Raw genomic sequence first — 26,218 nt, 5'->3', positions numbered from 1 at the left:
TTTTGTTGTGAGAACTAGCAAGGAATTATCGGAGTGGAGATGAGGAGGGGGTACAAAGCAAAAACGAATCAGGATCTGATGCTCTTTGACTGTTCGGGTACAGAGGGAAGCAAAGCAAAAGCTTTGAGGTAGAGAAGACCAGGCGTGTGGAGCTTCAGCGCAGGCGTCCATCTTGTAGGGAAGGACAATTAAGGCAATTAAGGCAAGCGATGCGGGGGGAGCGCGGAACAAGGCTGGGGTGCTACTGTGCACACTGCGCGGGGGAGGCTGGACAAAACCCGGGCGAAGGGCAGGGAAAAAGCAGGAGAGGCGGGAAGGCGGGCGAGGGAGGTGTGAGGGCGGCGACAGGGCAGGGTTCGGAGTACGAAACCGGGGCAAAAGCACCGACGTGGGAAAGGGGCACGCACACCCGTGGGGACCGAGGAACGGCCTCTGCGCGCTCCGTCCCTCCGTATGCATCATCTATAGGTACCCGCAGGTAGGCGCCGGTGCGTGGGGGGGGGGCGCCCGCCCGTACCCACGGACACGGATGGGCGTGAACGCGCCGCGCTCGGCCCCACGCCGCCCCCCCGTCCCGCGGGCACCCGCACGCCCCACCCGCGGCCACGTCTGTATCCCCACAGAGGCGCAGGCACGAGGGGCCGGAGCGCGTTCACCCACGCGCCCGCCCGCCTCCCGTGACATGACATGTCACGGCATCCGCGCCGCCCCACGCGGGGGAGCCGCTCCCCCGCTCCGCTCCACGTCGCCGCGGCTCCTTTAAATGCTAATGAGGCGGCGCGAGTGCCGGCGCCGGCCCCCGCTGACTGTGTTAAAACTTCGGCGGGGCCATTTTGGGGGCAGTAAGACCCAGCGCGGGCCCCAGAGGACACCCGCCGCCCCAGCGCCCGCGCACCCGCCCGCCACTCACCCCACCGCCCGCTACCATGAGTGAGGCGGCGGAGACCACCAGCACCGCCAGCCCGGCGACCACCACCACCACCACGACCACCACTGCCGGAGCCCCCGCCCCGCCGCCGCCCGCCGCCCCGGACGCCAAGCCCAAGAGTCCTGTCAGCGCCGCCGCACCGGGCGCGGTTGCTGCTGAGGCGGCTCCCGCCGCTGCTGCCGCCGCCGCCGCCACCACCACAACAACAACAACCGGCGGGGCCGAGACGGAGAAGAAAGTGCTGGGTGAGTACCGGGCCCCCGCTCCCAACTTCCCGGGGCACCTGCGGGAGGAGGAGGAGGAGGGTGCCGGGGGGGCAGCAGCACATGGCCGGGGCCCAGCCCGGTTCTTCCCCCCCCCCCGCCGCGGCTGTGAGTCAGGCTGCGCTCCGGGAAGGCGGCTGTGCCTCCTCCTTCTCTTCGCCCTCCCTCGGCCGGGGGGGGAGCCGAGAGGCGCCTGGCCGGGACGCCAACTCGGGATTTGGGCGGGAGCACCTGTGTGGAGCGGCGTTCCCTTCCCCCGACCGGTCCCGGAGAAGCGCCCGGGGCCGCGTTCCGCGGCCCCGGGCGCTTCTCCGGGACCGGTCGGGGTTAGTGAGTGAAGTGCAGCCATGTTGAGGGGCTTCCCGGCACCTGCCGCCGTGCCCTGGACGGATATCTCCCCTTGGAAAACCCTGCGTGCCCCCCTTTGATCTTAAGGTCTCTGCGCAACTTTTCTCTCTATAAAGATTACTGCTTTAATACTGCCTCCAAGTTTCGTGTTTGGGGTTTTTGTTTGTTTCTGCTTTATCGATAAAGGGGCAAGCGAAATGCTAAGTTGCCATCTCTGTGCTCGAGCCCAGTGCGTAGCTAGCGTGTCTGGTTGTTTTTTGGGGTTTTTTTCCCATTGTGATTAAACAGGATCAACCTGTTGGAAAGGACGAGACTTCAGTCTGCAGTGGAAATAGGGATCTTCTGTTTATAACTGCGTAACTTTAAGAGGTTAGTCAAGGCAGAGTTGAGGCAGGCTACTAGTGCAGAGTCCTGAACCTTCGCTGAGGAAAGACAGTATCTTCTCTTCTGAAGGGAAAGACTGAGTCTTACTGCAGCAGGTAGAGGAGCCAGGTAAAGGATTTCTCTGGAGCTGAGGTAGGAAGGATTCTAGCAAAACAAAAATTGGAGGTATGGGTTGTGTGATTTCCTCCCCCCCCCCCCCCGCCGATTTGTCAGTAATCAGTCAAGGCACATCTATATCTGTTGGTATGTCTGGCTGCTGCTTGCCTTAACGTGGTTTGTTTCATTCTTGGTAATGTTTTAATCATGTTTTATCAATTCCTGTTGCTTGGAGAAGGGGAAAGAAAAAAAGTGAAGGCACAAGTGCCTTTCCTGGTCCAGCAAGAAAAAGAAAACCACCGTGGTGATGGTTTTGCACACTGGCCTTATTTCTAGGCAAGCTTTTTTGCAGGAACTCCTGTAAGGAAAATGATCATTGATAATGCTAATTGAAAATGGACTTATGTTCAAGTCTGCCTCAAATATCCCTGTTAATGGTCTTGTAATTATGTTCACTTAAGTCTCCTCTTACAAAGATCCCATTAGAAGCAAGGTCTGATGCTTGCCCAGGGCATTCAAATGTCTGACTTCTAGGAATAAGGATAAAGGTTAGTCAACTTTCTCTTCTCTCTTGGTCACAGGAAGCTTTGGCTTTCCTTGTTAAAACTAATGGAAAGGCTATTTTGTCATGGGTAGGAGTGGCTGATGATCGTTTCCTTTGATGTTGTCAGGGTACAGCATCTTGTAGAAATATGTGGGCTTTCACTTGCTGGTGGGATAGGTGTCAGCATATCAACTACCTTTTCTGACTTGTCAGTAAAACTGGTTATGGTTTTTCTCTGGGCTTGTCCTCCTCCTTTCCTCATCTCCCTGCTATGACTGCTCAGGCTTAACAAAGGCTGCACCACGGCCACATGCATGTTCAGATGTTCAGTGTCGTGCTATGGTGTCTGAGGTTCTTTCCCACTCCGTGGTAGTGCTTTGGGGAGACTGTAAGACTAGTGTGGGTAGGGGATGGTGTTTCCCCAGTACACTGTGTTAGGGAATATATTGGAGACTCACCCCTGGTCTCTGGCAGCTTGTGTGAAAGGAGCAATGTTGCTGTGAGGCTGTGTGTGTGGATGTCCACTTTGCAGCAGCTAGCTGGCCATGCAGAATAGGTTTCGAGTACCTCTCCTTCCACCAGCTTTCTGACTCCTCTGAGGGTTTTTGTCAGGCTTCCTAGGCTTCTCACCCTCTTCCTAATCTGATTGAAATAGGCCAACAGATTCGATAGCTGTTTTGTGGGGGAGGGAATGGATGATGGTAGGGGAATCAGTGGTATTAGCCTTGTTTCTTAAAGCAGACTAAAACCTGCATGTGTCTTTGGCACCTGTTTCTGTGCTTCTTGTTTTCCCCCCCTCCCTTCCTCTCCTGTTGACTTGTCTTAGTGCAGCAAGCTCTTGCTTATAGTGAGTGCCTTTATGGTAGCAATAAGAGTCTGTACCTAGTGATGTCCCCATGAAACTATAAATGTTGATGCTTAAGAATGTTACTTTTACTGAATCAGTACTAGGCAGTGGAACTAAGGATTTTTATCTCTGTAAACAAGAAGTCTTGGGAATGGATGCTGTATTAAGTAGAGCCCTTTTCTCTAGGAACTGTCTCAGTCTTAACATGGTTTTGCTTCTTCTAACTTTGAACACTTTCTGCTAAAGAAGTGTATTAAAGGAGACCAAAACCTTTGCTTCTAAAAGTGCAGTGAGAAATGGCCTGTTAGTACTTTCAGTAACAGCAACAGTGCTACAGTGGATTGCTATCAACAAACATTCCTACTTTAGCTCTGTATTCAGAGGAGGAGAAAGAGGTTGCTCCTTTTGCCTGTCAGAGGGATATATAAGAATGGCAAGACTGCATGAGACCAAAGGTCTGTCTAGCTTTGTCATCTCCCAGTGGATGTGTAGGGAAGAATGCAGGTGCAGAGCAGATGAAGGTAAGGATTTGCAGCGTGTTCTTCATACCTCTAGCAGACTGGCTTGGACTTCTGAACTGGAGATTGTCTCTAGATTATTTTCCTTTTAATTGCCTCTCGGACTCTGCCCAGCCCCCCAAACATATGTAAGGTTTTTAACAAGCAGTCATCTGTAGGTGACTAGACCCTTTTCAAATAAGTACTATGTAGATTGCTTAGACAGTTGTGGTCATGCTATGTAATAAGTAACAGCCATTAAAGTCTAGAGCCCCAAATTCCCCCTTTCTTACAGGTTTGAAAAGTACAAGTTTGTAGTCTCCACCCAGTTGCTGAGAGGGAAGGAGGGGTTGAACTACCTCCATTGCTGTTGAGTTCCTCCCACATATGTTCCTATATGTTGGAGGAACAGGTTTCGCCAGATCCTATAAGATGATGCAGTATGGCTTCTAAGTAATGTGCTATTTTGGTGTTGAGACAGGAGCTTGTTTTGATCCTAGAGGCCTTGGAACATAAAGTTGGTTAGTTTGTAATTGGTAAATCACAGAAGGTCCCTAGAAGTTGGAATATAAAAAAAAAAACCCAAAAACAACAAACCAAACCAAAAACATCTTGTGGGGTCTCGTTTGATTAGAGTGATGTTGACAAAGCGAGAAAGAGCTTATCTGAAATAAGGATCTGCTGCCTCTCCACTTGAGAGAGTTGCATGATGCTTGATACTGCTGCTTTGGCCAGTTCTGGTTTCCAAGGAAGAATGGAAGGGTAACTGAGTGAAAGAGAGGACTTTTAAACAGCTTTCTTCAGCTATGTTTCATGTCTAGCTACTAAGCTAAAGAGAATTGATGAATGGCAGTGGGATTTTCAGCTTCACTGCCCATTTCTGGGATAAGAAATAAGAGATGGATGGATAGCCAATTCTGAAACTAGAGCTGGGCTTCATTCTAGATGCTGTGTCGTAAACTCTTGGCTGAAGAACAGCGTGTTAAAGCACTGCTTCCTGCTACTGTGTTAGTATGAATTGAAGTGGGAGATGAAGGTACACTTTTGAGTGTTAAGGGAACAGAATAGGTCTGGTTCATGTGCAGGTATAAAAGTATCTTTGTAACATTCTTGTACTTACTTCTGTTTTAGAGTAACTTGTTTTTCTTTCTAGCCACCAAAGTTCTTGGCACAGTCAAGTGGTTCAATGTCAGAAATGGATATGGCTTTATCAACAGGTATGTTTAAATTGTGATAGTCTAATTTATACTGTACTAAGACTCATGGTACAGATAATATACCATGTGTTAGTAATTGCAACAGAGACCTGAGGACCTGACTACAAGTTCATGCAGTCAACAGCCAGATTTGGCCAGGTGTTCAACTAATGAACTCTGATATCATCTCAGGGGACTCCCCGCCCCCCCCCCCCCCCGCAAAGGTTGTGTGTATGGGGAGAAAACAGAAAGGGTCAAACTCATTACAGATTTGGTCTGTTACTTGTTTCTTCTGTTTACTTTTACTACACCTTTAATGACCTGTATGTTCTTTCATGACTGCCTGGCTTTTTTTAAGGTGCAAGTAAGGTTGGAAGATGAGGGGAAATATTCTTGGATAAAAATTCAAGTGTTAAGTGATTGGTCAAAATAATTATTCTAAATACACACTGAGATTCTCTGATATAATCTAACTGAAGATATTCTGGGCCTGGCTTTACAGGAATTCTCTTTGTATCTTTTTTTATTCTCTTCTGAACATAACCAAACTTCTGAATGGCATTGTTAATCCACATACCTGTAAGTGATATTGATCACATCCAACCTTAGGTACACAGGACCCATGCTTCCAAGTTACTGGAGGAAACTCTGGCTTTTAAGGCTGGAGTATGTGTGAGGTTGAGGAGCTTAAATGTCTTGTGTGCTTTATGAAAAACCTTTAACGGTTCTGAAGCCAGTTCTAGTACAGCATTAATCCCAGTCTCTGGCGACTACTATCCAGTGTTGTGTAAGCTTAGAAGAAAAGCTTGAATTAGGAAGTACTCTTAAAGTCTTTCATAGCAGTCGATGTGAGAGCCTTCAGCTGGATGTGGTGTAATAACTTGTTAGCTTTCTTCCTAAACTGAAGTCTACTATTACTTCGGTCCAGTGCAACAAGTTTTGGATTACGTGTTATCTCCACAAACTCTTTGACTCACCTGTGCCCTCTGCAGAGAAGGAATTGAGTGAACAGACGTCAAGGTCTAGGCTCTTTCTGTTGTATGGGAACACAGAATCAAGATCTCAGACCTGTCTTCATGTTTTGCATGCGGAAGCCTGAACTGGCTGGCCTAATCCAGACAACCTCATGTTCATGTCTGGGTTCCCCTCCAATGGACTCTCCTAACACCTCTTGTGCATGGTTGCTTTGAGTTTCACTGAAAGGAGAGCTCTGTTAACAGCTGTGGCCAGTCCTTTTGATAGTCTTGCTTGACCTCTGGGACAACAGCTCAGGTTGCAGCCCCTGTGGAAGTCTTTTTTGGGGGGGTAGAATAGTGAAAGGCAAACAGTCCAGTCATTAACTCTGCCTCATGTCAAAACAAAATATTGAATGTTTGCCAGAATATTACAGAGAACCTCCCCCTGTCCCCTCACCCTTCTGAAGGGTGGGGAGTCCTTTCTGCTGTCAAGCATATGACCCTGGAAATTCAGAGCAGGGTCTTGGTAGCATAGACTTACACAGAATGTGTGGAATCCAGGGGATGTACTACAGGCTGGGGGAAGGAGCGTTTCGCTTGTGAAGTCAGGGATTTCTATTTAAGTCTCTTAGTCTAAACTCTTACGACTTCTCACTTTCTTTTCGCAGAAATGATACCAAAGAAGATGTGTTTGTTCATCAGGTAAGACAGCAGTAATTGTACTTAGAGATGTGCACTGTGATACGTTTCTAATGCAACTTTCTGAAACAGCCACCCAACCTTGTCCTGGCTTCTCCTTAGGATATTTACAGCAAATACCTTGAGTGGACATGTATGTTGAAATTTTCAGGGAGGAATATTAGGGTGTGTTTTCCTTCTCTCTGGAGTTATAACTGAAGGAGTAGGTATTACAGCCCCTTATGCTTTCTTTTGCCTGCTCCGATTTGAACACTAAAGGTTTTTTGGCATGTTTTTTGTTTTGTTTGGTTGTCCCTCCCTGGGGAGATGACTCCTGTTCTGTAAATACCTTGCTACTTGTTGTCAGTCCTGCCCTCCCCCCCTGCTTTTCCCCATGCTCCTTGTGTCTTCTGTTTCTTCCTACCCTCTTCGTTTGCAGGTCTGTTCTGACTGCCCTCCCTGGTATTGGAGAGAAAGTGATCTAGTCTGGCTCTTGACCAGCCTGGGTTGCCATCAGCTGTTGCTGCGTGAGGCAGCTGCTCTTAGGAAAAAGAGGAGGAAGGCTGTGTGCCAAGTGTGCCCAAGCAGAGAGAGGTTGCCCAGCAGCTTGTCATTGGTTAACTTTCCTTGAACTGTCAGTAGGCTGTTCTAAGTTTATACCTTGACTCTCAGGTGGCAGGCAACTAATGGGAAGACAGAGGATGCTGTCTCCATGCTGATGCAAACTGATTAGTTGGCTTAGGTCTGGTTTTGCATCATCTGAGACTTTTACTCCACCAGAAAATGAAGTACTGCCCCTGGAGCTTGTCCCATATGAAATATCTGCAGCCCCATGTGATCCTTGAGCTTTCTCTGTGGTGTAAGTGGCAGTATTTCCACCAAATGTAACCAGGAAACTTGCACTCAGAGTTTGTCACAGAGGACGAGGGTATGTGCATATGTAGTTGTATTAAATGTGCTGGTCAACATCGAGAGTTCCTGTGGCTTCATGACTAAATAGCCTGTGATAACTGTTTCTCTGGGTTGAGGAGTGTAGACCCATTATCTGAAAATGGATGAAGCTGGGAGGGAGTAAGTCTCGTGCCTGTAATGAGTGCTTATGATGTTGGGAGGTACATGCAGTACACATTCCTGGTTCAGTTGGTGGATTTGGGAGCAAGAGTCCTCAATGCATGTACCGATTTCTAGTGGTCACTCTCCTTCCTTAATGACTGTGTGCTCTGTGCATGCCAATACAGGTGCTGCATCTGCAGCCCGATGGGAGTATGTCCAGAGGAGGGTGAGAAGAATTCTAGTAACAGAAACATGTTCTGGTTAGGCAGCACTGTAAAACTACCTTGAAGGCAAATGAGGTCTCCTTGAGACCTGTGAGAAGATATCCTGGAAAATGGTGGTTGTGCTGATGACAGAGGTAACACGGATCAGTGTTACTCTGCTTGGGAAGGCTGCCTGCAGAGACCCAAACACTGAAGGTCAACAGCAAGGTAGTATTATCTGTGCTGTTTTGTTTCCTACACCTGTGGAGAAGATTATTCACCTAAATGGAAGCTCCAGTGTGTGTGTGTGTGAACTTATTTCCCATCTCCTGTGGCCAAAATCCTCTTGGAGTGAGCACTGAGCAAAACTGGCATGCTGTTTCAGAAATACCACATCACGTGCAAGCCTGCATCCAGTTAACCCTCTTGGTGGGCTGTGCGTGGCAGAGTAGATGCTTCCAGCTCTGGCCTGTGTTGGCTGCAATCAGATGTTCCTCAGCTCTTCCATCTCGAGCTGTTCCTGTACATGAATGTGCTTGTTACCAGAGCCTGGGGCTTTCTGGCCAGAGCTCCTGATGGGGCCGCCCGGCGAGGGAGGCAAATCCATGGTGTAAGCAAACATCCTGCTGCAAGCTCCAGCTCCCTCTCCACAGTTAGTGCTGGTTCTGCCCCTCCTCCCTGCGCCTGTCCCGGGAGGGGCTGGATTACATGCCTAATCCCTTCAGAATAAGGCTGACCTAGTTGAATAGATACAGCCTCCTCCCTGCCTCCCCCGCACACATCCGCAGTGGGGAGGGAACAGGCCGATCTCATGATTGGAATGGGGGTTAACGCTGAGTGTCTGGCTATTGGATGCTATTTATAAACCTAGTACAGATTAAAATGCTTTTCTCTTTAGGGCATGCATGGCTTGCTTTGAATTAACCCTTTGTCTTGCGGGGGGCCCAAGCAGTGTTTTGGGGAAGGGCAGTTCTTCACCTGCTTCGTCTTGCTTGCATCCTTGTCCGGTTGATTGATGCAAGGTGCTGTCTGGGGCACTGTGTTGGTTAGAGGTGGTGCGAGCAATAGGGATTGATCTGCCTTGTGGGGTGGAGTGTGTCTGGGGGGGGACGAGGGTCTTGCAATTTGACACCATTTAAAAAGTGTCAGTCACCAGAGAAGTCCAGCTTAATTAGGCGTAGTTTGAACAAACAAGCAGCATCTCTTCTGCTGCCCAGGTCTTTCTTTTTCTTTACTTCACTGGATTGTGTTCACCTTGCACAGCCTGGTGTGTGTGCACTAGTAACTGGTGTAACAGATTTTGGCTATTGCTGTGACAATGCTGGATGTGCACATGATGTGGTGCTTGTGAGGATATGGAAAGAACTCTTCCAAAAAAATACTGAACTATCTGTGAAGACTCTTATAGTTCTCTGTTCATCAGTGTCCCCTTGGGAAAGGAAAGGCTTTGTCTTAATTGTTGAGTGCTGTCTGTGTTAACACAGAACATCTGTCTTTTGAATCAAAGAAGCTGGAGCCTGCGGGATGCTGGTGAACAGTAATAGGGAGAGTAGTGCTCTTTCCCCTCTGGATATACAGAGTAAAAGTCTTTTCATCAAGCTTAGAGCCTAGGCTTGTTAGAGGCTTATTTCATCAATGTTTACCTGCAGCTGAAGTAGTAAGTAGTAAAGCTGTATAGTTTCTGCTCTGAATTCTAGGACTTAACTTGAAATTGTTCCTGGTTGCCTTTATAAAACAAACCCCAGCCTTCTGTGTGGCAGCCTCTATTTCCTGTTGGCAGGTTGTTCAGTTTCAAGTCTGAATTTTTGAAGTTTCTGTCTATAAAGCTGGAACAGAACATGTGGAATCCTGTTGCATTTATCTTCCATTACCCTTCTTAGAGGATGCTTGAGGAGATTTGTTAATCTTAAGCACACCCTCTGCTGAAAAGAAACCCAGTAGTCCTTTCTTCCTCTGCACTTACAAGAAGGGGGAAGGAGTTTGAAATACAGCTTGTTGACATCTCAATCATATGCAGAGTACAAGTCTTATGAGTTTGAGTCAGTTGTCTCAGTGCAAGTGGTAGCAAAAGATTTAAACAATCTGCAGTGAAGATAGTGATTTTAGTATTAGTATATAGCATTTATGGAAAAGCTAGCACTTCCAGCTGATTTTAGAAATGGGGCAGTTACACCAGCAGGTCAGCAGAAAGTGAACAAAGCTGTCTCAGCTGATGGTGGGAGTCTCTGCTTGCCAAAGTAATTCCCAAAAGAATTCACTTGAGCAGCTCATTCTCTTCCTGTATCAAAAAAAAAAAAAACAAAAACAAAAAACAAACCAAAACAGCCCTCTTGGGTTGTTTTTGCTTTGGTAGCAATAATAGGTACACTCTTGCATTCTTCCTTAAGCTGTTTGGGATGCTGCAGGGTACAGGGAAAGGTGTGGCTAGATGTACGGCTAAAAGGACATGCTGGCCTATTGCCTGAAACACAAAGGGGGCTGTATTCAGCAACAGTGAGAATACTTTTCCTAAACTGGTCAAGCTCCACTTTAAACTCATTAGAACTTTTCCTTCAGTGGGAAATATTTTGGGGCTATTGTTGACTGAAAGAATATAGTTGCCATGCACAGGCAACAACTCAACTGATCTTTGTTCTGCTTGTTTGTCATATCTGTCTGCAGTTCAAGAAAACTGTCTCTTCTGTTTCTGCCCTGCACCCCATTTCTTAAGCCAGATATGTGCCTTCTATTTCCCCGTGTGCTTCTATCTACTGGATCTGCACCTGCCCCCATGCTTACAAAAGATGCCCTTATCGGGAAACTTCAAGTGAATTGGTCTTTAATAATCTAAGAGAACTTCAGTAAAAGGCTGGCTACTAGATTGGCTTGTGCAATGTGTGTGTTTTGGTGGTGTTTGGGTTTTTTCTCCCCCAGCCTCTTCCAGTTTGTGAACCCTTACCTAATGAACAGATAGTAGGCTTGTCTTGCTGACTGCCTTTTGTGGAATCCTAGAAATACTCCACAGAGTGAAAGGTATCTGTAGTTGACAGGTTGAAAATCGCTTCAGGAGGTTTGAGTGTTGCTGTGAGTCTGAGGAGGTTTTCAACTGGTTTTGAGCCAAAGCCATGTTGTTAATAGTATTTTGGTGTTTCTGTCTAGGAGATGGCTAAGACTGCAATTGTCTGGTCTGGTACTGTTCCTGTGTTCTTTAGGGACTCGCCTAATTTTTGAGGGTCTCCCTTACAGTGCTTAGGTAAAATGCTTATTTGTTACGCCAGTAATTCTTCTTGAGTTACTATGAGTTGCCATGATACCTTATAGTTAATGCCATTTTCTACAAAAATGTTCCTGGTCTTAAGTTCTCTGGAGATGGTCTACAGGTCTCCTAATGGCTGTGAAGGCATGGGTCACGCTTGCTGCTGGAGCTGCCTTGGTACAACTTGCAGGAGATCAAACACCCAGTGTGAACTCTGTTCATACAGAAATATGTAATGATCTGGATATTTAGTAGGCTTGCCAGAGGGGATTCTGGGGCAACAGCTGATTCGTAAAATCATAAGTACTGAGAAAGGAGTAAACCTTGACTGAGTATTAGAGGGCCTGTGGAGTAAGAGAGACATCTATGTATTTGAAATATCTTAGTGTGGCAACTGATCTTGTGTGTAGAGTTGGGATTGTAGCAGAAGAATACTGTCCTTTCCTCATCTACAGGACTATGAATGTGTAAGATAATGAGTAAGATAAAATACATTTTTCTGTATCTTCTTTCTTTAAAGACAGCGATAAAGAAAAACAACCCACGGAAGTATCTGCGCAGTGTTGGTGATGGAGAGACTGTAGAATTTGATGTGGTCGAGGGAGAGAAGGTGAGAGATTATGGAGACTTAGGGGTGTGGTCCAACAGAGTTAATATCACTCTAATGGGGAATAACACACAACCTTAGCTGTGTATCTGGTGTTTTTGTCTAATGTGTTAATCCTTGGGGTGGTGGCATTCATACAGCTTTTCTGTGGAAGATCTGTTTAAAGGCTTCATTAAGAAGTATTTCTAGATATGTATTGAAACTCTAACTACATTCTAGTCCTTCTAGAATCTGTAACTTGATAGAGCATTTGAAGCTTGCAGCCTGCCCAGTGATCATAACTGAGGCATATGTTGCCCTGAAGAATTTGTCTTGGAGTCTGGTAGCTTAATAACTGTAAGAACCTTCAAGTTCTTTGTGCTTGTACTTTCTCAAACATTTTCTGAGTTTTCTGAGCTTTTTTGATTTTTTTTTTTAAATTTTTTTTTTTCCCTCCCTCCCTGTTAATCAGTTACTTCTTGCTTCTTCCTCTGAACTCAGCCTGGCTGATAGGGTCTTAACTCAACCCCATAACCAAGAGTTATGATCATGAGAATAACAAACCTGCTTTTGCACTATGTGGGAGGAAGGAATCTGCAGCTTGGAAATGATGCAAAAATGCCTCTTTCCTGTTTCATCATCTCCCTGTAGCTGGTTGTTCTTTCCTCACACCACCCTGGTTTACTTTCTTTTGGCCTTTTAGGGTGCAGAAGCAGCTAATGTCACTGGTCCAGATGGAGTCCCTGTAGAAGGCAGCCGCTATGCTGCAGACCGGCGCCGCTATCGACGTGGCTATTTTGGCCGACGCCGTGGACCACCTCGAAGTGTAAGTTTAATTTCTTTAGTGGTGGTCATCCTGCCTCCTCAGCAGTCTTCCAGTCCCCTCATGAGAGGGAACTACAGCTTCAGCACTGGCATATAGTAAACTGTCAATGCTTAACTAAGGTGTGAGTGTTCTTCCGTAATAATCTGGGTTCCTCCGGCACATCATTGATGCTATACTGATATTTTCTGTATTGGGTGTCTTGTAGGCCCTCCTTTGGCATGTCTTTCTTTCTAGAATGCGTTAAAAGCATCTCTTTGGGTGTTAAGGTATCTGTTTGTTTGAAGAGTAAACACAAAGGAGTGAGACGCCCAAGTGGTTCACCATGCCCTGTACCTGAAGCCAGGGGAAGTATTTATATTGCTCCAAGTAGTATAACTGTAACTTGAAAGGGTTATTTGGAAAATGGGCTTTGTTTAGAAGTTCATCTCTTTTGCATGGCATGGTAGTAGTTTGACCAACTAGTTGAAACCTCCATGTATCATCCCTTTGTAGGCCTTTGCCTACAGCAGTTCAGTGTAAAGTTAATGCTTTTTTTTTTTTTGTTAAACTAGCTATGCACAGCTGTTCATAACATCTGCAAGCTTTCCTAAGCAGCTTCCCTGCAAGTTTTTGCAGAGGGAGAAGTAAGTATGAGGTACTTGGCTGTAGTTCTAGCAGTTACTATGCCTGTCCATGTTGTGCTTGTGCTAAATTGGTGCCTAGAACAATCCAACAAGCTGACACATACTCTAGGCTTGATTATCTTTTCTTTAATAGTTGAATCTGTGATCATCACTTGCAGAAATGTGTGAATGATCCAATATGAGAGCCCTGATGGAAGTCTCTGCCCAAGCAATGTAACTCTTTTCTCATCTTGTTCTACAGAGTTGACAGCACAGGGGCAAACAGAACAAGTGTTATCAAATCCTTCCTTAAAGCCTAGCTGTTTATACTAGCTATCACGAGGTCTCTTTAATCCTGCTAGACACCACTGAGCCTTAAATACATGAAAGGTGTTCTTTCAGAGTCCCTTGGAGAAAGCTAGAATTTGGTGCTGATAACTGATGGCTTATTACTGAGTATGTCTTTGTTTTTGTAGTGATACAGTCTGCAAGCTTCAGCTTTCACGCCAAGTGGCAAAGAACTAGGACGCTTGGTTTTGTTCAGCTTTTTGATGTTTCTAGTCTTACCTGTTAGCTCATGAGCCAGCTATGTTCCAGTATGTCTTCTGTTTGCTTTAGCTCTCCTGAGATTAAAATCTCCATCAACTGTCTTTATTGGGAGTCAGTGCTATAGTTGGTGGTATTGGTGTTGTCTTGGAGTTGCTTCAGTTTTTAAATGAGCAGATGTATCAAGGCTTAGACAACCCTGTGTACTGGTGAGTATGGAAAGCAGCTATTTGTTTCTTTCTGAAGAGTGATAATGTGAGACCCAGCTTGGACATGGGGAGCATTCAGTCTCAGGGTACTCATGCTGGGACATGTTGTCTTGGATGTCTAATGCAGACTCATGCAGCTAAAAATCTGGCTTGCATGTGACACTAACACACTTGGATCCTGGTACTTGAAGATGTACACAAGGGGAACAAATTGTGGTATCACACTGTTTTTCTTTGGCTTGTTTCTGTCTGAGTCCCCAGACTCATTTGGTGTGGATACCAGACCTTAGCTGTTGTGGAACATCAGGCACCAGTCACACGAAGTCATCTCTCGTTTCATAACCTAAAATGTACTGCTCTTTCTCTGGGACCATTGACTCTAGAAGAATTACAGCCTTCAAAACTTGCAAATGATAGTGTACAAAAGGACATTAACCTGGGTGTTCATTCTTTCCTTGTTTCCCTTTGTTTATGAGGTTTGTTGGTCCTTCTCTTTAGCTTATTGAGTATCCTCTGAATGTCAGGCCTTCCTATCAATGCATTGACTGCCCCTCTGGATTTGGTATCATCTCAACTTTAAGAGTAAATTCTGTTTCATTCAGGGATGATGAAGACTTTATAGTACCATTCCCTTAGCATGCCACTCTAGCAGGTAACAAGGTAAACTCTGATTGCTGTGACCTTTCAAAGATGATACTGGCCAGGCAGTGATGTTGGCCAGCTCCTTCAGCACTCTTGAACATATCCTGTGTAGTCACTTGTTTAAGTGATAATTCCTTTTCATGTTTGAGCTCAGTCAGGAGTTCCTTATGCAGCCAAAGTTGATGTTCTGCTATGCCTGCTCAACTTTCTACATGTTGCAGTGGACCCTTCTTGTGCTCTGAGCTGGTTTGAGGTGCAGCCAGTTCTGCTGGGCCTTCTTATCCGTTCACTTATTAGTTGCCTGAACAAGTCAAAGCTCCACTTCAAGGAAGTCTTTGCAGGGACTGCAAAGGGCTGTGCAGGGACTTATCCCTGAAGTTGGCCTAGGGTAGGTCAGTGAAGCCACTCAAACTTCTCCACATACTCTTGTCATCCCTTGTGTACTTGCTTTCATAGATCAATTGAGAGTAGTGTGGATCCTCATCTGAAGCTATCGGTATTTCCTTTTAGAGGTTTTTCACTTGCATCAATTAACACATTCTTCACATTGAAACCACATGTCTGGAAAGATGTTTCTTTCTAATATGCTTTTCCTTTAACAAGGCCTCCTGTTTCCCCTTCCGTTCCCATGTGTGTAAAGGGGGAAGAAAGGTAGCAATGTCTGTGAGCCATAGCAATATGTATACACTATTCTGTATGGTCCCATTAACAGGTGCATTAAAGGTTGTGCCTCTCTACTTGAGGAGGTGTTTTTGGCTAACTGTCCTGCAGGATATTTCTGAGACAAGTTTGAATTACCGATGGTATGGTGCTCTTGGGCTGTGTTTGCTGAAAGGATATTTACTCAGCTGCAGGTAACTGTTACTGCACACCTGAAGGAAAAGGCTTAGGTGTACCCAGGCCTGCTATGCTTAAAGATCTACTAGGCTGCAGAGGTGAAAGGTTTTCCCAGACCTCAGCTGCCCACATCATCAATCCCATATTTACTGAAAAAAAAAAAGTTTAATTTGTTGAGGTGACTTTTGACATAGTGGCCTTCTAGGTTTCAAGAACTTTTAACTGATGTCTGTTAGCAACTCCAGTCTAACCTTGCAGCGCAGCAAGAGTTGATTTACCCTTGCCTACTGGCATGGTTTTAGGCAAACTAAAGATGCCTGTCCTCTGTCTGCCATGCTAACTCAAATGTGCCTGTACTCTGTGTGTAACTTACTGGGTCTGTTTTTGAACACATTGTGTGAATTTCTCGAGAGTGCAGAGAACCTTGAGGAATGAGAGGTATTTAACCAGCTCTAGTGGTACTGTGTCTGGATTGTGTGGAGAGTTCTGCGGAGAGTAGAAGTACTTGTTCATATCAGAAATTTCTTAATTGTATCTACTACAGAAAAGAGGCTGTGCTCCTCACTAAACAGTCACAACATAGATATGGCATGGAGCTGGTGTCAAAATGTTAGAACAGTGAATTGTGGAATAATCTTGAGAACCAATGATGTCCGCATCTACATATTGTTTGCATTACTAATACAAGAAGCCTCTATACCAATGAGTTGGAAAATAAGTGAAATAGTTTGAGAGCTGTTTTGTAGGCTGAAACTATTTGTTGTAGAGAGGAGACCTGGAAAGATAAATACTATTATACAAAAGCTAGAGACTGATCTGAAGAGGTGTAAGAACAAACAAAGAAGAAACTAGGGGAAGCAGATGGGTAAAAACCTCATTGCAGTTACAGTTAATGCTTACAAAACTTTTCTTTGAGGGACAGCAATAAAATTTTGTGCCTTCTAGGGTTAGAGAAATCTGTGTGAGATCTTCACGGGGAATCACAGCCTGCCTGGCTATTTCGGCCGCCTTCTGAGGAAAGTATAGAGTGCAGCAGGCCAGCTTCATTCATTCATTCATCCTTTAAGATGACCTAATGTTTTGTTAGAAGGTATTACACTGAGTTGGAAGATACCTGTGGAGGAGATTGAATGAACAGGATCGTGTGTGTGCTAGACATGGTGTGGTGCTTTTAAGAGTACAAACAAAGCTTTCCTAACAAAGGAATGTAATCTTCCTATCAGTATAGTAAAACAGGACCTCAAAGCTCAGGTTCTGTTTTCTGGTCAAATTGCATCTGTTTCAGTGACTTCTGACAGCATAATTGCTTTATTCTGGAGCCATACTTCACTTCTGGCCAATAGACCTAGGTCAACTAATGGTGATACTAATGTAATGTGTTAATTGAATTTTTGTGATACTATAGAAGATGTAGGAAATTATCAAGACTTCTGGGCTAAGCAGTTCAGTTGCTTTGCTACTCTTGTTTTCAACTGATTGTTTAAGCCAAACCCATTTAAAATACTGACATAGCAACATTCAGTTCAAGATGAATAGGAAAATGTTTGTGTTGCTTTTGATTAATGCTTCATAAGGTGTAGTTGTTCTTTCCGTCACTACAGGACACGGAGTCTTTTATCTGAGATTCCAGTGCAGGCCTCTGTAGGGAGGAGTGGACTTGGGCTGTGCCATTAAAAACATGTAGAAATTTAATACTGCCTTTTAAAGAGCTGTGGATGTGATGCTGATTGTCAAATGTGAGAGGAGAGCTTTGGCTGATGAAAAATATTGTTGTGTGCCCCACCCTACAGTTAGGTTGGTTGATGCTTTGTTAGCTTCTGGCACATTGTTCCTCAGACAAGACCTGCTAGGCCTTCATGTTCCATCATTGCAGCCCTAGAACTGAGCACTGATTCCACGTGTGCTTGCTCAGAAATCCTAGGGAAGAGAAATAGTGATTATGCTGGAACATGTTCAGGGATTGTTTGTTTTGCATCCTCTCTGCCCTTCACATCTTGCTGCTCTCTTCTCTTTCTGTGCTTTGCCAGTCCTCATGAGAGGAAGAGAGTGAAAGCAGGAGCAGCTTTAGGCCCTTCCTTCACAAAGGGCAAATCCCAAGACCTCTGAATTGCTAATGCCACACACAATACTGGCAATGCTATTTCTTGCCTTACTGTCTCAAGACACTTCTGACCACCCATCACAGGTCTAATAAACTGTATGGTTATGTAGGACAAAGCATTGTGGTACAAACAGATTGGTGTTTCAAAGTAGATACAAGTAGTATAATGCTGTTGTAAACTCAGAAGTGTAATTTTCCTTTTGGGTTCTGAGTGTTTCAAGTACTTCTCAACTGCTATCAGATGCTACCTACTATTACCATCTACTTAAGTCAGTGGGAGTTCCTTTTGATATTTAGTTATCCTGATCAGTTTTATACATGAGAGAACATAACGGATAATGTTATCTATGATTGTGGGTTTTTAACTGATTCCTGGTTTCTCTCCACTCACCTCAGCAGTTGACCCTGTCGTATTGTTAAGAATAGCTGGTATAGGTACAGCATGTGAAATATTCCAGTTGCCTTTAGGCCATGTCTCTGTGCTTTTTGGAAATGTGGAGAGCTACAAAGAGTGCTTGAAATTTATTAATGTGTTTGGAGGGTATTTTACTGTGGTGAGAAGAGAAGATTGTCCAGATTGGTCACTGAGGTTCATTTAATTCCCCAAGATTTCTTGTTACAACCTACAACACTCCAGCCTTTCTAAATGCTTATCATCATGTTATCTTGGCTAAGGAAAAGTTCACTGCCCATGCGGTTGCCCGAGATTTGCCAGTTAAAATAGAGCAAAGCATGATGGTGGTGGTTAAAATAACTGTGTGGAATTCGAAGGAGACCTGTCAAATGCAGTGTAGACTACTGAAGGCTGTCAGGAAGCAATAGTTTTTGTTTCCTGCTGAATCAGACCCAGAAGATCTGGAAACAGAAGCCCATCTATTGTTAAATTCCCTCTTTTTAAAGGGAATAATGGTGTAGTGGGAATGGCTAATAATGTAACTTTATGAAATAGACATTACTGATGGCTGATATTTAAAAAACAAAACAAAAAAACCCAAACAACAAACTAGACAAAAACCCAAACTGACATACAGCTTTAACAGTTAACAACTAAAGGGGAAAGAACCACTGCATCTCTGAAAGGCTGAAAATGTTGACTGTGTAGAAGAGTATTTGACATGATGTAGTACAGTTTTTCTATTTTTAAAATTTTATATTTTTGTGGGAATTCTCTGTGGAATGGGGCTCTGTGTAGAATGAAGCCAGAAGTGGTCTCTGGCAAGTTTCAGTGTGATGTCTTTCAGTTAGCTTTCCAAATTCAGAAGTGTCCTGGTCAATGGCTGCCTCTCCATAACACATTTACCTCTTGCAATGCAGTGTCATGTCTTGAAATGCACTTGCATATGCATCGGAGAGAACTGTCAGGTTCTCTGCTTTTCTTAGCAGACAGGGAGGAGGCATCATCAGGTAGCTGCTTAGTCTGTTACTGTGAGGAACAAGGGCAGCCTTATTGGCTCCTGGTCTGTCCTACTCTTAACTTTGCTCAAATTAAAGTCTTTTGAGTATCTGCTGCTTCTTTTTACCTGATATGTTGGTGTTTCTGTACTGATACACTGTTTTTGAACTTAGGTTCAGATCATTGGGCTTTATAGTTAATATACTGCCCATGAAATAACTTTAACTCTGTCTTCTGTTTTCTTTTGGTTGTAGGGTGGTGAGGGAGAAATCAAGGATGGGGTCACAGAAGGAGGACAACTTCATCAACAAGTCAATAGGAATCCTACGTATCGTCCCCGCTATCGCAGGTTTGTACTATTTCCTTTGCTCATCATTACATTTGGATGCTTTTGTGATCTATACAGGCTTCGTTAAGAGCAGGAAGCTGTATTCCCTGTCATTAATGTGTATGCAAATGGTAGGGACAGTGAGAAGCATTTTAATTACTAGGAGAAAGGTGAGCCATAGGAGTAAGGAAGGAAACAACTGTAGAATTTGTTTAATGTGTATATGTTGCTCAGAGTCAGGAATAGGTCAAGAAAGTGTGAAGAATTCTTTGTATCCTTTACTTTTCATAGTTGAGCAACATACTGACATGAGTTGCAGGGTCCACATCTTCCCAGCTGAACTCTAATGCTTTCCTGGACAAGTAATGAATCCAAATCCCACTTGATCTGGGACAGCCAGGCCCACCATCTGCAAGGGCAGGGTGTGCTTTATAGCTCTTCTTGTGGACTGCAGACAATAGCTTGCAGTTCAGCACTGGACTAGTAGCTTGTGTGCATCCAGCTCAGTCCTATGTGTCATGCAGGCTTGGTTTTATGCACTGGTGCTACTTGTAGGTACAGAGGAAAGCCCACTGTTAAGTAAAAACTGACGTTGTGTCCTCTTACAGGCCATTAGATTATAGGTAGCATTATAGTTACCTTGCAGTATCTTGTGCTAGTGGAGGGTATTGCTGTCGGTCAAGATTTAAATTTTAGGTTCCTTGAGGGCTCCTAAAGGAGAAGGTAACAAAATAGGATTATTAGAGTTACTCTTGCTAGAACTTTTGGAGAAAGGGGGTGCTAAAGAGACTGGAGAGCTTCCAGAATAATAAGATAAAACTCATCAAAATGATTGAAGGGGAAAAAATGTGTGAAGAGTGGAAGTGACTGAGGACTCTGAGGCTGGGAGAAGAGACAAATGAAGATTGATTATAGAGGTCTGCAGAATAATTAGTAACATGGAAAGGATGGATGAAATTGCTTTTGCTTTTTCTTCTGATAAAAGAATACACTGAGGAGCCTTTGAATGAAGGAAGTGGGAGACATGCTGAAGAACAAAGGGAGGTTCATAAAAACCATAGGACAGCCCAGGTTGGAAGGGACCTAAAAAATACCAACACCATCTGGCCTAACCTTTTGTGGGAAGGGGAGCCTAGATGAGATGATCTAGCACCCTGTCCAATCGCATCTTGAAGACCTTCAGTGATGGGGACTCGACTACATTCCTGGGGAGGTTGTTCCAAGTAAATGTTTGTTCTCACTGTAAATCTTTCTTATATTAAGACAAAACCTGTCCTGGTGCAACTTGTACCTGTTGCCCCTTGTCTTCTCAGTGTGGCTCCTTGTGAAGAGAAAGCCTCTGTTGTCTTTGTAGCTGCCCTTTAAGTACTGGAATAATGTAATGAGTTCCCCCATGAGCCTTCTCTTCTTCAGGGAGCAAAGACCTAACTCCCTCAGTCTTTCCTCATAGGTCAGTTGTCTGCAGCCCTTTGATCATCTTGGCCCTCCTTTGGACCGTATCCAGTCTGTCTGGCTCCTTTTTGAATTGTGGGGACCAGCACTGGACACGGTACTCAGGTGTGGCCTGATAAGTGCTGAGTAGAGTGGGATGGTCACATCTCTCTCTGTTACTAATGCCTCTGTGGACGCAGCCCAGGATCCATTTTGCCTTTGTTGCTGCAGTGGTGCACTGCTGACTCATGTTCAGGTTGCTGACTGGGGTTGTTATGCGTACAGCAGATTGCTGGAGCTTTTTGACACGGGATGTTGGCCATGTTAAAAGCTTGCATGAGCTTGGGGCAGACTGGTCAAATAACTAGAAGAGAACACCATTGTGATATCTCTAAACAGGCAAACTCTCTGGCTTGGGAAATCCCCAGTGTGTAAACCAATTGGAGGTTGGGAGGCTATTTCGGAAGTAGGTTTCCTTGTCCTTATTTTTCCCTAGGGATCCATAGAATTGGGATAAACAGACACTTGAAGACTCAGTAGGCTATTCTTAGGTTCTTATTAAAGATCCCTTGGAGTTCACATGAACACTGATGCTTTCCAGGGGGCTATGCAGAGTAAGTTGTTGAGTCATCTGTGTTAGTCATACTTTAAACTGGCCAGTGTAGGATTGTTTTCTTCATTTTTCCAGCCATAGTTCTGACATGACCACTCCAGCTTCCACCCTTCCACTGAGGAAACAATTCCATAGCCAAGGAATTTGGTGCAGTTAAAAATATCAGTGTGAAATAGTCAGCCTCTGACTGTCATACCTTTTGAAATGTTGCCTCACTTTTTTCACTGAATTTCTTTAAGTGGAAAAGCTCATTCAGATTCTTGGCTTCTTGTGACTTGTTTTATCTTGGAGAATGAGTGACAAGTTAAATAAAACACTGGATTACTTTCACTGGTGTTCTTCATAAAGTGTTGTGACACGGTCCCCTACAATATCCTTCTCTAAATTGGAGCGATACGGATTTGATGGGTGGACTGTTCAGTGGATAAGGAATTGGTTGGATAGTCACATCCAGAGGGTAGTGGTTAATGGCTCAATGTCCACGTGGAGATCAGTGATGAATGGTGTCCCTAACAATTCTGTACTGGGACCAGTACTGTTTAATATCTTCATCAATGACATAGACAGTGGGATCGAGTGCACCCGCAGCAAGTCTGCAGATGACACAAAGCTGAGCAGTGTGGTTGACATGTCTGAGGGATGGGATGCCATCCAGAGGGACCTGGGGAGGTGGGCCTGTGTGAACTTCATGAGGATCAACAAGGCCAAGTGCAAGGTCCTGCACCTGGGTCAGGCCAATCACCAGTACCAGTGCAGGGTGGGGGATGAATTGATTGAGAGTAGCTCTGTGGAGAAGGACTTGGGGGTACTGGTGGATGAAAAGCTGGACATGAGCCAGCAATGTGTGCTTGCAGCCCAGGAGGTCAACCATATCCTGGGCTGCATCAAAAGAAATATGACCAGCAGGTCAAGGGAGGGGATTCTGCCCCTGTGAGCACAGGGCAACCTGTTCCAGTGTTTCACCACCCTCACTGTAAAACATTTCTTCCTTACATCTAGTCTGAATCTGCCCTCTTTTAGTTTAAAACCATTAACCCTTGTCCTATTGCTACAGGCCCTACTAAAAAGTTTGTCCCCATCTTTCTTATAAGCCCCCTTTAAGTACTGAAAGGCTGCTATAAGGTCCCCCTGGAGCCTTCTGTTCTCCAGGCTGAACAACCCCAACTCTCTCAGCCTTTCCTCATAGGAGAGGGTGTTCCAGCCCTCTGATCATTTTTGTGGCCCTCCTCTGGACCCCCTCCAACAGGTCTGTGCTGAGGACCCTACAGCTGGGTGCAGTGCTCCAGGGAGGTCTCAGCAGAGAGACTTTCAGTACTTAAAGGGGGCTTATAAGAAATATGGGGACAAACTTTTTAGTAGGGCCTGTAGCAATAGGACAAGGGTTAATGGTTTTAAACTAAAAGAGGGCAGATTCAGATTAGATATAAGGAAGAAATGTTTTACAGTGAGGGTGGTGAAACACTGGAACAGCTTGCCCAGAGAGGTGGTAGATGCCCCATCCCTGGAAACATTTAAGGCCAGGCTGGATGGGGCTTTGAGCAACCTGGTCTAGTTGAAGATGTCCCTGCTCATTGCAGGGGGGTTGGACTAGATGACCTTTAAAGGTCCTTTCCAACCCAAACCATTCTATAATTCTGCTCTCAAGGAGCTGATTTGTATTAGTCTGCCATTCACTCACTTGGTCCTCTTCATCTTGTCTTTGTCATCCTATCAACTAGCTTCAGAGGTCAAGTTCCATGTAATCCCCATTTTTTCATATGCACATTTGTTCAAAAACCAACAGTAAGAGGTAAATAACAGTACAAGAGCAACAAGAAGCTGAATTTCATAGGAAATACAAGATTGTCCTTAATTGTAATGACTACCTGTTCCACGCAAAATGGATCCATCCTTCTGGATGCTGGGTCTAGAACCTCTACTCTGAGCTTTTCTATCTGTGAACATTTCTGTTAAAGTTGGCTCTCTTATGTGGGATTGTGGGAAATGGGGTAGGCTGCTGCTGCTTGTAGGGATCTGAGCAGAATAGATTTTGTTCCTGAAAGTCTTCATTAGCATTGGGCAGTCAGGAATAGCACCACATCAAGTAGAATGGGGCACCTGAGCTTTTGCATGTGTTGTGGGTAAATCACAAGCTGGATAATTTGTCCATGGCTAACGGGAATTTATGCAGTTCTGATGCATTTTTTTTCCTATAAGAAGTATGATATATGAGTGCAGAATGCTTGTATTTGAGTTAACAGGGAGGTATTACTTGCATTTACATGCACTAAGTCCAGTGACACTAGTGCTTTAAATTCCTTTGGAAAAGCTACATTGGCTTTTGGGACTAGATAGCTGTGGATTAGTCAAGTCAGCTAATGGGAACTGGATAGTAGGCAGTGACTTCGTCATCACTTTCAGCTGTGTTTTGATGGTTTATAAACATACCTTGTTTATACTGGAAATGGGAGGAAATGTTCTTGCATACTTCAGGAACATGGACTTGATAGCTTAGTGTTAACGAGGGCCAACTTGCCTGAGATACACACTATGCTGCTTTTTGTGGTTGAGAGGGGCAGCATAAGGCAAAGAGCAAGGATCCAGGAATGGTTTACAGGTGGAATTGAGATTCCCAGGGATTGCACCATTAATTGTGAATAGGACTGGGCTGGTGTATAGCTATGCCAAGGCTAACTTAGTAGTGGCCACACAGGCTGATTCTGCTGGCTTATTTATTCTCCTAGCCAGCAACTGAAATGGGCTAACTGCATCTTTATTGTAGGATAGACAGTAGAATATGCTGACGTAGCCCAGCAGTGAAGAGACACCCAGGTTGCTTGTCTTTCCCTTCCAACTATATGCCAGCCAAATTCCAGAGGGATGGTTTGCTAGCATTCAAAATTGTTAAAGATGGTATTTGGTTAGAGAGGTTTTTGCTGGACTAAAACTATGGTAGTTTAACCTTCTCGGGCTCCTCTCATATGTAACACCTATTTCTGCCCCTCTTCAGAGGGCCCCCGCGTCCACGCCCTGCCCCCGTGGCTGGAGAGGCTGAAAACAAAGAGAACCATCATGAGGCCAATGCTATGAGTCAGCAGCCACTTCGCCGTGGGTATAGGCGCCCATACAACTACCGGCGTCGACCTCGTCCACCCAATGCTCCAGCTCAGGATGGGAAAGAGGTAAGCATGCCCCTAGCAAAATGTGGCAGAGGCTGAGTTTTGATGGGGTGAATGCTCAAGACCTTCTGTCCTGTGGGAGTTTTGACAAGTGTATTGTTGGTGTGCTGGAGGAGTCTGATGGCTAAGTCCAGAGTGCTCATGCTTGAAGGTAGCTGGTTTCATTGCCAGTTCCTTATGACCTTCTTTGAGAATGAGCAGCTTCTCTTAAATGGAACCAGCAGTGGGATAGGGATTGCTTCTGGATAGTTCTTAATTGGGGTCAGACTGTAACGAATATTTTTGAAGTGGCGAGAAATAGTTGTGTCCATTTCCTGGACTTCTTGAGCCAGATTATTTCAGGGAACTGTTTGCAAACACAGATTTTTACCTTTGAGGAAAGACTTTCTCATCCTATGTCTGCTTGAGGTGGTCCCCTGACAGAATCTGCTGTGTAATACTTAAACTTTAGTGTATTGCCTATAGTTAATATTTTCTGAGGATTCATCTTCCTTGATTACTTTAAAACCTGGGTTATGCTGGCCCTACTACTGAACAGAGGAAGGGTCTAGAGGTCAGTCATTGCCTATAATAAAGGTTTATTGTGTCTCAGACAAAGGTGACTGAAACACCTGCTGAAAATCCTGCTCCAGTGACCGAGCAGAGTGGTGCTGAGTAATGTCCGGCTCCCCAGGCACCTTTACGATCCCTCAGGTAAGGAATATAGATAGTTCCTGTTCTCCAGCTGAAGCAGCATTGTGTATCCTTCTAGGACTTGGACTCTGGCTATGTTCCCTTATGTATGGCTAGATATTTGTGATAACTTCTGAGTGTGCTGTATAGGCAAACCAAGAACAGTCTGCTGCTTTTCTTTCTCTCCTCTGCCTCTGTATCTGTGTTTGTCACAAAGTAAACTTTGCTTTATAATCCTGATCTATCTGGTCTATATAGCAATAGCATCTGCTGATGAGTTAGTAATGTTTTGCTTTAGGGAGATACTGTACTCTAAGCTTACGGACGGGATAAGCCAGCCATGCTTATCCTGTCTGTTATTATGATAACTCCTTCTCCACCTGACATCTCACCTCTTCAACAGGGAAGTGAAACTTAAACTGCAATTTTTTTCAATTTGACTTTTCCGCAGGTGTCCTAAAATACAACTCAAAAGTAACACCAAAGAAACACACAAGCAATAAATTGTCAACAGTGATGACGAAAGTAAAGATTTTTGAAACATCGGAACTTAAAAGAAAAAAAAAATTTACCAGCAGCTGAGATCCAGGGAACGCCTGCAAGATAGACGCATGAAGAGAGAAAGAGAGCGAGATTCAGAAAGAGCAACCTCCCCAGTTTCAACAGCAACTGTGGGGTTTTTTGTTTTGTTTTTTTTTTGTTTTTGTTTTTTTTTTTTTTTTAGAATTTCACTGTTTCGCTAGTATTGAATTTTTCAATTTTTCTTTTGGTATCAAACTGAAAAGGGAAAAAAACCCAACCAAAGAACTGAAATTGAAATCAAATGCTTTTTTTTATTGGATGCTGGTGCTAAACCTCCCAGGTGTGATTATTATTTTTTTTTTTTCTGTGCCAGTCCTGTTCACTGCAGGACACGGGGAGGAGAAACTTCTTCCGCTTTCCTTGGTAAGATCTATTTGAAACTGTGCAGCATGGGTGACGTTCCTCGCAAATAAAAGTGATTTCAACTACCAAAAAAAATCTGGTTTAGTACATTTGTTCATGTT

At 44.7% G+C, this 26,218-nt stretch overlaps 1 protein-coding gene across 1 annotated transcript; it reads left to right on the top strand.

The window, feature by feature from the left end:
* The first annotated feature begins 869 nt into the window (after positions 1-869).
* YBX3 (Y-box binding protein 3) lies at positions 870-26,192 on the top strand. The gene is made up of 9 exons (XM_069806761.1): positions 870-1,173; positions 5,061-5,124; positions 6,728-6,761; positions 11,749-11,838; positions 12,518-12,640; positions 19,225-19,319; positions 24,332-24,503; positions 25,093-25,193; positions 25,624-26,192. Exons 1-8 carry the CDS (start codon positions 927-929, stop codon positions 25,156-25,158), a joined length of 891 nt encoding a protein of 296 aa, XP_069662862.1. The 5' UTR covers positions 870-926; the 3' UTR covers positions 25,159-25,193; positions 25,624-26,192.
* Positions 26,193-26,218: the final 26 nt, after the last annotated feature.

Source organism: Haliaeetus albicilla, chromosome 19 (genome assembly GCF_947461875.1).
Source record: "Haliaeetus albicilla chromosome 19, bHalAlb1.1, whole genome shotgun sequence".
In the NCBI taxonomy this organism is placed as follows: domain Eukaryota; kingdom Metazoa; phylum Chordata; class Aves; order Accipitriformes; family Accipitridae; genus Haliaeetus; species Haliaeetus albicilla.
This window is presented reverse-complemented; position numbering and strand designations above follow the sequence as displayed.

Bases quoted from the DNA above. Each gene is read 5' to 3' on its own strand.
- YBX3 (XM_069806761.1), top strand. From the start codon at position 927: ATGAGTGAGGCGGCGGAGACCACCAGCACCGCCAGCCCGGCGACCACC. The intron at 11,839-12,517 runs GTGAGAGATTAT...TTGGCCTTTTAG, and splicing joins ATGTGGTCGAGGGAGAGAAG to GGTGCAGAAGCAGCTAATGT. The intron at 12,641-19,224 runs GTAAGTTTAATT...TTTTGGTTGTAG, and splicing joins GCCGTGGACCACCTCGAAGT to GGTGGTGAGGGAGAAATCAA.